Source organism: Mandrillus leucophaeus, unplaced genomic scaffold, assembly GCF_000951045.1.
Source record: "Mandrillus leucophaeus isolate KB7577 unplaced genomic scaffold, Mleu.le_1.0 Scaffold117, whole genome shotgun sequence".
Lineage (NCBI taxonomy): Eukaryota > Metazoa > Chordata > Mammalia > Primates > Cercopithecidae > Mandrillus > Mandrillus leucophaeus.
The window spans coordinates 298,165-311,471 of NW_012099987.1; the positions used below are offsets into that span (position 1 = coordinate 298,165).

The 13,307-nt window shown below is 38.1% G+C and overlaps 1 protein-coding gene across 2 annotated transcripts in view; it reads right to left on the reverse strand.

The window, feature by feature from the left end:
• Positions 1-211: 211 nt before the first annotated feature.
• LOC105553718 (cytochrome P450 2C21-like) overlaps positions 212-13,307 on the reverse strand; it is a 25,274-nt gene continuing 12,178 nt past the window's right edge. Inside the window, exons 3-9 of one of the 2 annotated variants that reach the window (XM_011999859.1) lie at positions 12,695-12,844; positions 10,814-10,974; positions 9,368-9,541; positions 8,290-8,431; positions 7,066-7,253; positions 2,588-2,729; positions 212-393 (exon numbers count right to left, since the gene is read on the reverse strand). In XM_011999859.1, coding sequence (XP_011855249.1) covers positions 212-393; positions 2,588-2,729; positions 7,066-7,253; positions 8,290-8,431; positions 9,368-9,541; positions 10,814-10,974; positions 12,695-12,844 — 1,139 coding nt within the window. The remainder of the gene's footprint in view (positions 394-2,587; positions 2,730-7,065; positions 7,254-8,289; positions 8,432-9,367; positions 9,542-10,813; positions 10,975-12,694; positions 12,845-13,307) is intronic. The other variant, XM_011999867.1, reaches the window with a different exon arrangement.

Sequence of the window (13,307 nt, forward strand, 5' to 3'; positions counted from 1 at the left end):
ATTGGAAATGAAACAATAAATTTTCTTTCATACAGGAAAAATTGGAATGGATTTTGAAGGATGGATACAATCAAAAGAGATAGGGCTCAGAGATGGCCTTCCTCCTATTAAGATAGGAGAGATAATGGTTGACACACAGGCAAGGAAACATCTGCATTTTTCACAAGAGACTGAAGGGCCTTGCTCTGCAATCTAGCAGCCAGACACTTCATCAGACTGGGATGAAACAAAGCTCATAGAAGGGTGGTATAGTGCCAAAGCCTTTGTGAACTGGGGTGGTGTCAATATCCTTTGGATCAACCAGAGGTTTCAAGGTAAAATTCTGCAAAATGGTGGTCAGGATTAAAAACAGCTCCATGCGGGCCAGGCCTTCTCCAGCACAAACTCTTTTTCCTAAAAATTACACACAAGATCATTACTCATTTAATTCTTTAGCTGAGTTAGCACACAGGGAGGCTGAAATTAATGTGGAATGAAGAAATATATTAATGAATGACTAATGAACCTACAACTTTTTCTATTTACACCCAAACCTGGTTTCTTTTCTATTCTTTAGCACATATTTCTGTGAATGTACTGTATGAAAAAAATCTTTTCTGTCCATGCACATTGGAACTGCTGTGTTGCAGCTTGCCAGTGACATCTTTACACACACACACACACACACATCTATCCCAACTGGCATGATACACAACACTGTATCTACCTCTCCATATACTTCTGACCCTGGACTTGACAAATAGATTTATTTGTCCTTATCTGGATTCTAAAGGATAATCAATCTTGCCACATACATGCTCTAAAAAGATAGTCAAGAGCTTATTATTGCCAGGTATAAAAAGAAATGTCACCAAGTGGCCACAGGCAATTCTTAGGGCATCATTTCTTTCCACATCTTCCACCCAGTTCCCCTCACCCCAGCCATTACTGATTCACCACTCCCCAAACAGATTGGCAATTTCAAGATTTCTCTCAGATTCCAGGTATTTTCTATCTGGAATGGTCTCCTACTCTGCTCTGCCTGCCAATAGTCCCCATATTCTTCCAGATTCAGCTCAGATGTTATTTATTCTATGCAATCTTCTTTGATACATCAGGACATACAATTCACGCTCTCATCTGTTTTCCACAATATTCATTAATGCTTCTAATACACTACATTTCACATGAACTGTAAATTATTCATCTGTTTTACAAACTGGAGTACAAACTCTTAAGGTAAACCCTTAGATCTTATAATGCACACAGTAATACAGACTGTCAGGACAAAAGCTGGCCTGCAAGCCATGTGAAACAAATACAAATGTTGAGCAGGCTCAGGGTGCAATAGTGGACTCCAAAAAACGAAAGGAGATAAGTCACATAGCAATGGCTTTTTTGAGATTATCTCTGAGCAATGCACATAATCTTGAGAACACAACATCAAGGCTTGCTCTACATTTATTTTCTTATATAATTAAACAGAAACAAATCTCTTATTTTTGTCCCTGTTTCAGTTATTTCTGTTGGAAACGTCTTCTACCCTCCTATCCTCCTCCTACTTCTTTGAAGTGTGCTGAATATTCTCCACTTCTTCCTCTTTCCAGATCCATTTTGTGTTTGTCTCTTGTGCCTTTCTATTCCCAGGAAACTGACCTCTAAGAACTGCATTAAACCAGGAGGTAGTTCCTTTCTGGGTTCTGGATACATTCAGAGGCTCAGATGTTGAAAAGTTCAGAGTATTTGTTCCCTCCATCCTACCCTGTCAGGTTAGTTTTGACAGTGGCAACATCCCTCTACCTATAGACGCTTCTCTTGATGAGGAATCTGCTCATTATTCAGGTGCCAGCAACACTCTCCTTCCTTTGAATCTTTTGATCTAGGATTGTAACATCTTCTTGCTGATGTTAGTCCTGAGTTCCCCACATTTTGTTACTCCCCTTGTTTGGCCCACACCTCTCAAAACCATCTCTTTATTAAACTCTCTTTTATTAACCTTTTTGACATTGCTGCATGTTTCTTTCCAGGACCATCAAAAATTGAGGGAAGATACTCAAATGTGATTTATTGCAAGAAAATTTCACTTACTTTCCAACTATTCTGCCCCTATCCCTCTAAAATAAATCATCTGAAGCTCTCTCTCTCTCTCTTGCTCTCGTTCTCTCTCTCTCCCTCCCTTTCTCTGGACTCCCAAAGAAACCTCAAGCATAGCACTTGTGATCTTGGAATTTCATTGCCTGTTCATTGGTTTTCCCTTCTCTTAGAGAAAAGATCTAATACTTACTCACATTTGTATGCCTGGACCTGAGCACAGAATTGCCATATATAAGGTACTCAGTGAAGTTTATTGAGTGAACTGGCTTCTCAGGGTAAATGAGAAAAGTTTTACTAGAACTGGACTTCTAGGAGGAACTTTTAATGACCTACATAGTAGGTCAGGAAGCAGAATCTATGAACACAGTCACCAATCCCATGAGAAATAACCGTCTTTGGGAGTGGTGCCTCTGACCTTATGCAAGTGGCAAATTGTTCAGCCCAGAACAGCCTCCATGCAGAGTCCTTCCTTATCTTACATGACCCCAGATGTGCACATAAAAAGCTTGCTTGCCTGCTGAAAAAGCCATGAAATAATCACTCTTTTTAAAGTTGCCACTTTTGTCCAGGAAGTGGCCAGGGTCAAACTTCTCTGGATTGGGAAATTCCTTGTCATCGTACAGGACAGAAGTCAGATCTGTTAAGATTGTTGTGCCCTGAAAGAAAAAAGATAAACCAGATCAAAATACAGTGTTCATGGGATGCAAGAGCCGTGGATAGGAAAGGCCAACAATTTGTATGCATGAATTCTGCAGGGCTGACTATGGGACTTGAGTATATGTGTATTTTAATATCTACAAGGAGTCCTGCAACCAATTCCCCATGAATACCAAGGGATGACTTTAAATTAAAACCTGTAAAAACAGACAAAGAAGGTGATCGTATAACGATAAGGGGGAATTTCATCAAGTAGATATAAAAATTATAAATGTACATGAACTCAACATCAAAGCACTTAAATATATGAAGCAAATATTAATAGACCTAAAGGAAGAAATAGACTTCAAAACAATAATAGTAGAGAACTTAACACCCTATTTTCAGCAATAGATCATTCAGACATAAATATCAAACAACAAACAGTGGTGTTAAACTGTTCCTTTGACCTGACATAGCAGGTATGCACAGTACAGTCCACCCAACAGCTACAGAATACACATTCTTCTATACAGCATATGAAACATTCTCCAGGATAGATCATATGGTAAATCACCAAACAAGTTTTAACAGATTTTTAAATTTAAAATAAAATCAACTTTTTTTCTCTGAAAACAGTACAATAAAACTAGCAATCAAGAAGAACAGAAAATATACAAATACCTAAAAATTAATTAACATGTTTACAAAGATCCAATGAGGTAATGAAAAAATTAACAGGAAATATTTAACAATTTCTTAAGACTAATGATAATGGAAGTACAACATACCAAAAACCTATGAAATACAGTAGAAGCAGTACTGATAATGGAGTTTAAAACAATTAACCTTTACATCAAAAAAGAGAATAATCTCAATTAACAATCTAACATTGAAACTTAAGAAACTAGAAAAACAAAAATGAACCAAATCCAAAATAAGTAGGACAAAAATTATAAATATTATAGAATAAATCAATAAAATATAAAATAGATATAGAAACTAAAATACGAAGAAGTCAATGAAAGAAAGTTTTGGTTTCCTTGAAATGATAAACAAAACTGACAAACCCTTAGCTACACTATGAAGAAAGAGAGAAGACCAAAATAAGTAAAACGAGAGATGAAAAAGAGGCCATTACAACTGGACCACAGAAATGCAAAGGATCATTAGAGACTATTATGAAGAAATATATGCTTACAAATTGGAAAATCTAGAAGGAATGGATAAATTTCTGGACTCATATAATGTACCAAGATTGAATCATGAAGAAATAAAAAATCTGAAAGTGATAATAATTGAGTAACAAATTAAATCAGTAATAAAAATCTCCCATCAAAGAAAAGCCAAAGACTATTATTTTTGGCTTCACTGCTGAATTCTACCGAACATTTAAAAATCTCCAAGAAAAATTCTTTTGAAATTCTTCTGAAAAATTGTAAAGGGGGAAATCCTTCCATAATCATTTTATGAGGCCATGATTCCCCTAATATCAAAGAAAAACAAGAAAAGAAAACTGCAGGCCGTTGTTTCTGAAGAACATAGATGCAAAAAATCTTAACAAAATACAAGTAGGCCCGGTGTGGTGGCTCACACCTGTAATCCTACCACTTCGAGAGGTCGAGGCAGATCTCCTGAGGTTGGAAGTTCAAGATCAGCCTGACCAACATGGAGAAACCCCATCTCTTCTAAAATTAGCCAGGCATGGTGGTGCATGCCTGTAATCCCATCTACTCGGGAGGCTGAGCCAGAAGAGTAGTCTGAACCCAGGAGGTGGAGCTTGTAGCGAGCTGAGATCATGCCAGTGTACTCCAGCCTAGGTGACATAGCGAGAGTCCATCTCAAAAAAAAAAAGTGACTTGGCTGCTGTTAAAGGCATTCAGTTTCAAATGCAAATGGAAAAAGTTTCAGAAATTTGCAGGCTGACAATGAAATAGAAAAGAAATCCCATTTCTGAGGAGAAATTCAAGCTGGCTACAGAAATTTGCATAAGTAGCAAGGAGAAGAATGTTAATCACCAAGAAAATGGGGAAAATGTCTCCAGGGCATGTCAGAGACCTTTGTGGCAGCCCCTCTCATCACAGGCCTGAAGGGCTAGAAGGAAAAAGTGGTTTCATGGGCTGGGCCCAGGGTCTCTCGGTGCTATGTGCAGCCTAGGGTCTTGATGTCCTGCATCCTACATGTGGCTGAAAGGGGTCAACATAGAACTTTGGCTATGGCTTCAGAGGGTGCAAGCCTCAAGCTCTGGAGGCTTCCACAGGGTGTTTAGCCAGAACTTCTACTAGGGCAGTGCAGAAGGGAGATGTGGGGCGGGAGTCCCTATACAGAGTCCTTACTGGGGCACCAGCTAGTGGAGCTGTGAGAAGAGAGCCACCATCCTTCAGACTCCAGAATGGTAGATACACTGACAGCGTGCACCATGTGCCTGGAAAAACTGCAGAAACTCAACACCAGCCCATGAAGGCAGCTGGGAGGGAGACTGCACCCTGAGAAACTACAGGAGCAGAGCTGCTCAAGACTATGGGAACCTATGTTTTGAATCAGCATGACTGGGATGTGACACATGGATTCAAAGGAGATCATTTTGGAGCCTTAAGATTTGACTGCCCTACTGGATTTCAGACTGGTGTGAGGCCTGAAGCCCTTTTGTTTTGGCCAATTTCTCCCATTTGGAATGGTTGGATTTGCCCAGTGCCTGTACCCCCATTGTATCTAGGCAGTAACTAACTTGCTTTTGATTTTACAAGTTCATAGGCGAAGGCACTTGCCTTATCTCTTATGAGACTTTGGATTGTGGACTCTTGAGTTAATACTGAAATGATTTAAGACTTTGCAGCACAGTTGGGAAGGCATGATTGCTTTTGAAATGTGAAGACATGAGATTTGGGAGGGGCCAGGGGCAGAATGATATGGTTTGGCTCTGTATCCCCACCAAAATCTCATCTTGTAGCTCCCACAATTCCCACGTTTCATGGGAGGGACCCGGTGGACGATGATTGAATCCTGGGGGTGGGTCTTTCCCATGTTGTTCTTGTGATAGTGAGTGGGTCTCATATCTCATGGTTTTAAAAATGAGAGATTCTCTGCAAAAGCTTCCTCTTTGCCTGCTGCCATCCATGTAAGATGTAACTTGCTCCTCCTTGCCTTCCACCATGTTTGTGAGGCCTCTCCAGCAATGTGGAATTGTAAGTCCAATAAACCTCTTTCTTTTATAAATTGCCCAGTCTCAGGTATGTCTTTATCAGCAGCATGAAAACAGACTAATACAAATGGATTTCAAAATGCTAATAGAGAGGTTCTTGAACACTCTCATCACAAATTAATAAATGTTAAAGGTGATAGAGATACTAATTACCCAATTTAATCATTACACAACTCATACATGTTTCTAAACATCATGTTATTCTCCAAAAATATGTACAATTATTAGGTGTCACTAATAAATAAAAGAGAAGTGATTATGCTCACATGCTGATAAAAAGGAGCCAGGAAAAAGGGAGAAGATGAAGAGGAAGGAAGAAGAAATAATTATTTAAGGATGATAATTGAAAATGTAAGAGAGAAGGGATCCATGCCACAGTTAAAACAGCTTACAGTAGAACAAAAGAAAGCCCATCTGTCACAGTAACTGACATGAAAAAGAATCAAAGGTTGTAAATGTAGCCAAGTATGTAAATCTAATGGAAAGCATTAGAGGAGTCCACTTCCAGTGACTAATTTTTCTGTGAGATGGAAGAGCAGGTCACCTATTAAAAGATAATGAAAGGCTGAGAAGAGTTCAAGGTTGAAAGTCATTGTGGAGTATGGTGAAGCAAGTTGAGTTAGATTATAAAGCAGGATTGTTGGGTAAGATTGACAATACTTTTGGCATTGATGAAAATTAAACCACCACATTTGGCATTGATGATAACAATATCAACCTGCTGGGCTGCATGGTCTTTTCCAGCACAGGTCAGTAGCTAATAATCAGGCAGGGAGGAAGGAAACTTTTGTATTGGACTTTTCACAAGTAAGTCATAGGGACAGTAGAGAAGGGGTGGGATACAGAATACAGGTTAATTGGTAAGAGTAATAAAACATAAAATTGAAAGGAAGGGACAGGATAGCACACTGGGCTAATGGACAGGCAGAGTGTGGAGCTATCAAAGCATGGAAAATCCTGTGGGAGTCTAGGCACTATCACATTTAGAAACTTGTATCAAAAACTAGATGGAAAGAAGTACATGGTCACAGGGTAGGATGCCTGAGTTATGACTATGCCATACCTGTAGGTGATTAGGCAATCTACAGTTCTACTGCTATGATATTTGATTGCCTAAGACACCTAAGGAAGGGTATAGACATAATATCTCTCACCTTTGGAATAAGATATTCTCTAAACCGAATGTCTTGAGTCACTGCATGGGGCAGGCTGGTGGGGATGAGGTCAATATATCTCTGGATCTCATGCACCACGGCATCCGTGTAGGGCATCCGGCTTCTGTCCTGCATGCAGACACTTCGGTTTTTGCCGACCACATGATCAATTTCTTCCCATACTTTAGCTGGCAAGGCAGGAGTCAGAATTTATGAGAAGTGAAAAAAACTTGAAGTACCATTTGTAGGATCCCTTCCTCATTGTCCCATTGTAGTTGGAGATGGGACAATGATGGAAAATTATGTGTCACTACCTCCATAAAAGAAGAAAAAGGACACACAATTTACAGTTCTTGGGCAAATTGAAAGTTCAGTCGACACACGTATGCAGGTATGAAATACAATTGCACCATGACATTCAATCCTCAACTTTGATTCCCTACTCTGTGTACTTTTTCTTGACAGACTCAGAGATCTGGGATCCTGAAGAATCACTGAAGACCTTGTAGTTTAGCCATTTTGTGTATGTCAATTTTATCTTAAATATTTAAGTTTCAATAATCTAAGAACTACACAGTGCAGTTCAGGAAATGAGATATTAACTTGATTCAGCACAAAAACTTAACAAGTTAAAATTTATTCAGAAGGTATTAATAATATAGGACACACACACTGCACTCTTCATTATATTACTTTATAATTCTTCAAAAAACTTCTATGTGGAAGGTATAATTTCATGTACTTTACAAAGAAACAAGTCCACAGAAGTAAACAGTTTCCTAAGGATGCTCAGGGAATATGTGGTCTTTCCCATATTATCCCCCTTGAACAGATAAGGGACCACAGATATGGAGAGTAATCATGTGTCTGCAGGTCAAGCAAGCCACCCTCAGAATTCAAAACCACTGCTATTGAAGTCTACAGCTCATTGTTCAAAATAACAATGCCACACTGCTGCATCTGTTCCAAACCAAATCAAGAATCCTATACCATCGCAGGCAGAATAATGGCCTCTGCTCTTCAAATCTCTATCATTATTTAAACATTTTATTCTCCTTTTGTACTAGGAACTAATTTGAATTGAATCCACCCAATGGTAGGTAGATGTACTAATGATGAGAAATTTTGTTGTACCTTGTGTTGGCAGGTAAATGGTGGGGTGATTATCAGTATTTTCTGTCCGCTTCTACCTGAAATTTGATCCTGCCCATCATCTGTTCATACCTGAGATCTCAGGGTGCTTCAGCAGGAGCAAGAGTCCGTATCTCATTGTGGTGCTTGTTGTCTCTGTTCCTGCAGTAAACATATCCCATATAGTAGCAACCAAGTTGTCCATGGTAAATTCAGACTCTTTACTGTGTTTTTCCTAGCAATGACATGTTACAATTACTTAATAAAAAGCTTTTCAAGTAACACAATATTATTCAGTACAACATCAGTACCTGGCTAATTAAGCCAGACTTTAGAGTGTGCTATGGGTGAAGATAATATTAGGTGAACTGTTAGAATTGCTTCAAATTTAAAATAACATCGGACTCACAAACATTCAAGTACTTTCTGATTCTTCAGTTTCTGACCCACTAGAGCCAGTCAGTTCCTTTGTAATTTTTTAAACATGCTTTTGATTAAGTCATCACTGCTAATCACTGTCAACTCTAGCATCTATTGTCTATTTCAGCATATCTAATTTTTCATTCAAGTTTCTTGAACTAATCACACCCAAACTACAACAGTATTTACAACTCCATCAGTCATTACACTCAACACTGCTCTTCAATTACAATCATTATAGCCTCTTTGAAAATTTCACAAACTTCATTACTGTACTGATCATCTCCTGGATCTATTTTCTCCTCCCTGTTTATCTTAGTCAGAGTTTCTCAAACCTACCTCATCTGTAAATGAATATATCTTAGAGATTGCCCAAAAGTAAGCCTGTCTGGGTTTCTATCCATTCCTGTGTTCCCTCATTTGTTACATCTTCCCTTCATGGAACCATGATATGTTATCATCAGTCTTCAATGAATGTGTGTGTGTGTGTGTTTACATGTTTTGATCTGCCCCCAGATAAAGAATCAGCTTTAACATGGTAAACATAAAACCTAAGTCTCTTTGGGTGAGAACTTAGAAATATCCAGAGACACGTAATATGGCTTACACAGGTAATATGTTGCATAAACAATTAATACACTTTAGGATACAGCATTTGTTTTCATATCTCAGTTTCACCGGGAAAATCAAAGCATATCAATGAGTCACAACACCCACAAAGATAAAGTAGCAAATTAGAATTACATTGTACCTTTTCCATTCGAATCAGAAAATAGTCAATAAAGTCTCGAGGGTTATTGATGTCCAGAGATTCCTGATGTTCTTTTACTTTCTCCAAAATAAAACTTTTTTGGAGAGCAAAATTTTTAAATATCAAATTATGACTTCCTGGGAGAACCCGTAAAAAGGGGAAAGCATTGTAGAGCTGAAAGAAGAAAGTATCCATCATTAATTCATTCACTAAACACTGGTCCTTATTATTTATCAGACACTGGTTATATGCTAAGTAGATAAAGATGAATAGACATGCTTCCTGCACAGGAATGCATTCTGAATTTGAAGGAGAGAGCACTGAAGAAGTAGGCAGAGACAGTATGCACAGGTTACAAAGCAACTTCAAGGCCAATCACGTTGATTTCCTAACCACAACTCTCTGAAGGAAGTCAGGAAATTACCCCTGTTGTCACCTCTCTTCAGATGAGGAAATTGAAGTTCATAAGGTTAATCAACAATTCGAAGACACCAAACTAGTGATCTCAGAGCTAATACTCTGTGTTTGCATCAGTATACACAATATATGTTTTACCAGGGGATAGTCTAAAAATTTTGAAGACTCATACTCGTTTGTTGTAATGAAGAAATAGTACATCTGAAAGATTAAGAAAGTGCCCAAATCACTTAGCGTATACATATATATAAAAAAACACAAACACACACATACACATATATACATATATATATATATAATTTAAATATTCCACCCCAAAGAATGTGAATATTTTCCTGACTCATGTTTTTGTTGGTCCTAGAGCTTACAGAACATGCTTTAATTTAGACAACACTCCAATGACCTAATACCTTTGGAAGGCATCAACATAATATACTCAGGCTTGTAGCTTAAATCAAACTAGATACAGAATCAGGAATCAGGAATTCTAGATTCTAGATTTTGATGTTCATTTTCTTAGCTAGGCTATTTTGAAAAATATGCCTAATAGCTCTGGGTCAGTTTCCCATTCCAGTAAATAAGAGACATTAGATTATTTTTTCTCTAGGGTCCTTTGAAGGTAGGTCACATCAGGACCATATGATCAGTATAGAATTTTAGTTGTTAGTGACTGTAAAACATAGGTTACTGACATTTTCTGACCGTGTACTTTAATAAGAAATACATCTTAAATCACTACCCTCTACATCTGAGGATCTTAAAAAAACAACAAAAAAGTTTCATCTAAACAAATCTTACTATAAATGTAGCACTCTGAGATTATGTATTTTTTTCTATTCTACATTACTTCATGTTTTCAATTTTATTGTATCACATTAGATTGATTTGATAACTCACTAATGTGTTGCAAATGATAGTTTGATAAGCATTGCTTTGGACATTTTTAAATAGGGCAGAGAGATGGGGTAGGCATGAGCTATAGATGAGCTAGAAAACTATTACACATTCTAAAAAGAACCTTGGCCTTACCTGTATCCAGGGGCTGCTCACAGTTTCAAAGTTTTCATTAAAATACTTCATCAAGGTTAGAAATTTCTGATCCCTGTAATCAAAACGATTCTGGAAAATGATGGAGCTGATGACATTACAGGGAACACAACCCAGAAGAAAAGTGGGATCACAGGGAGATGCTACAAACAATGCCAGTCAGAAGTTAAAACACAATTTTCATATAAATCTAAAATTGACTGCTTAAAATAATTGGAAATGACTGATTTCTAAGATGTTTCCATAATAGAAACTACCTGGACATGCCACCACTACTATAAACTTCAAATGCCTTAAAAAAAAGTATGTAAGAGTTCCCTCTGTTAGCACAAATAGACAGTTTAAGCCACCCAAGCCCTGACCTGCACACAGGAAACTTCAACCCAGCCCTAAACCCTAATTGCCATGAAAACCTCATGCCACTATCCTCCTGCTGCTCTTTCAGTGTCATTTGGGACCTGGATGGGTGTCAGCCTACTCTTCACTGAAAGCAACATTATGTGAGTAATAAACCTTTCATATCCTATTGGTGTTTGTGTGGCATCCTTATTTAATCATCTAAACCAGATTTTGGATGATAGGTAGGTCCCTCCTGCCTCTCTGTGGTGACAACACCACAACTCTAGAAGGACAATACAAGCTCAGATCAAAAATTAGAAGTTACTATGTAAATTAGCTCTGCTCGACCTGTGGAAATAACTTCCAACTGTTAGTGTTATTAGTGATTAAATGGGCTTCCCCAAGAGTGTGAGGTCCCTACAACAAAGTGGAATCAAGCAGATTTTGGATGACTACAGGTCAGGGAGTTCAGAGAAGGCAATAGTCACCATGGGAAAAGTTGAACGAGTTAATGACAAGTTCTGCTTCAATACAAATTAAGGATACAAATAATTTCACAGATAATATGTGCCGAAATTCAATATTCATTGCTTGACTAATTCTATTTCCAAATTTTATTCAAAGAAAGTAGTCAGAGATTTACAATAATATGGGTTGCACTTTTGTATATTAAGAGCAGGAAAAACTAGAATCAACCTATCTGGCCAAAACAGAGGATTAGTTAAATAAACGCTGGTGTGTCCAAAATAATGGACTACTGTACTATCCAGCTAATAATATTCTTGAAAAACATTTAAAAGTTAAACACATAAAAATATTCATTCAGTACATGACATTATAAAACCACATATATCTTATGATCTTACCGCTTGCTTGCCCTGCCTGACCCTTTCTCTTCCACCTCCTCTCCCAGCCCTGCAGGTGCACACACACATCTACGCACCAGAGATCTGTGCTGCTGCAGTACCATCTCTTCATATCCACATTCCATTATGAGGGCGAATGGCAGCCCCACACTTTGGTGGTAGTTGGCAACCCATGTATTGTTCTTAAACACTTTACTAGAAAAGTTACCTAATTTTTTAAGCGTATGTGGCCAAGGCTGATAGCTGATTGCCAAAATCCATGTTCTTTTCTTCCTGTGCACAGAGTAAACCACAGTTTCCAGCTTCTCTGGCAGTTAAGTGTGGCCCTGTTACTAAGTGGCACACATGAGAGACGTTACATGTGCACTTCTATGCCTGGCCTAAAGTATTTGCTTTTTAACTTGCTCTTTTCTCCTTCCTGTATCACACAGACATATGAATCATTGATGATATTGAAAGACATTTGCTGAAGAAATCAGAGCCCAATTAACCTGGTACCTAAAAAGACTGTTATTCCAAACACTTCACCTCCTAATTACTGTTATGTGAGCAAAAAGTAAACTATGATACTTCAGCCATCATCATATTTTGTAGTCTATTTACAAAACCATTTGTTCTACCCAAACTATTAGTGTTAATTATATGAAGAAATAAACACCATTGGTTTTTTTTAATGCTTCCACCAGACACAAGGCCTCCTCTTGAATTCGGTCTTCAATTGTTTTCTTCCCCATCCCCATATTCCTCAAAGCCATGAGAGAGAAACGCCGGATTTGCTTCCATCTTTCTCCATTGCTAAAAATAACTCCTATCAACACAAAAGAAAAAACAGAGAGAGAAAATATTCTTCATTGTCATGAATACAAGCTGACAGTTCTCATCTCAGGAGATGATATTGACATTTCAGCAGGATGTAAAATAATGGTGTCAGCTTCAGGGATTCACATTGAGCGCTTCATCACACCTGCCTTCTCTTTGAACCCAAACTACTATTTAACTGTCAGGATTCTTAATTTTGCATATTGCTAAACTATTCTTAATCCACCAGCTGCACTAAACCTCAGAATAATTCTGTAAACTTGTTAGACCTAATACCATAAAAACCCTAGAAGAAGGGGGCGGAGCAAGATGGCCGAATAGGAACAGCTCCAGTCTCCAACTCCCGGCAGGAGCCACACAGAAGACAGGTGATTTCTGCATTTTTAACTGAGGTACTGGGTTTATCTCACTAGGGAGTGCCAGACAATCGGTGCTGGTCAGCTGCTGCAGCC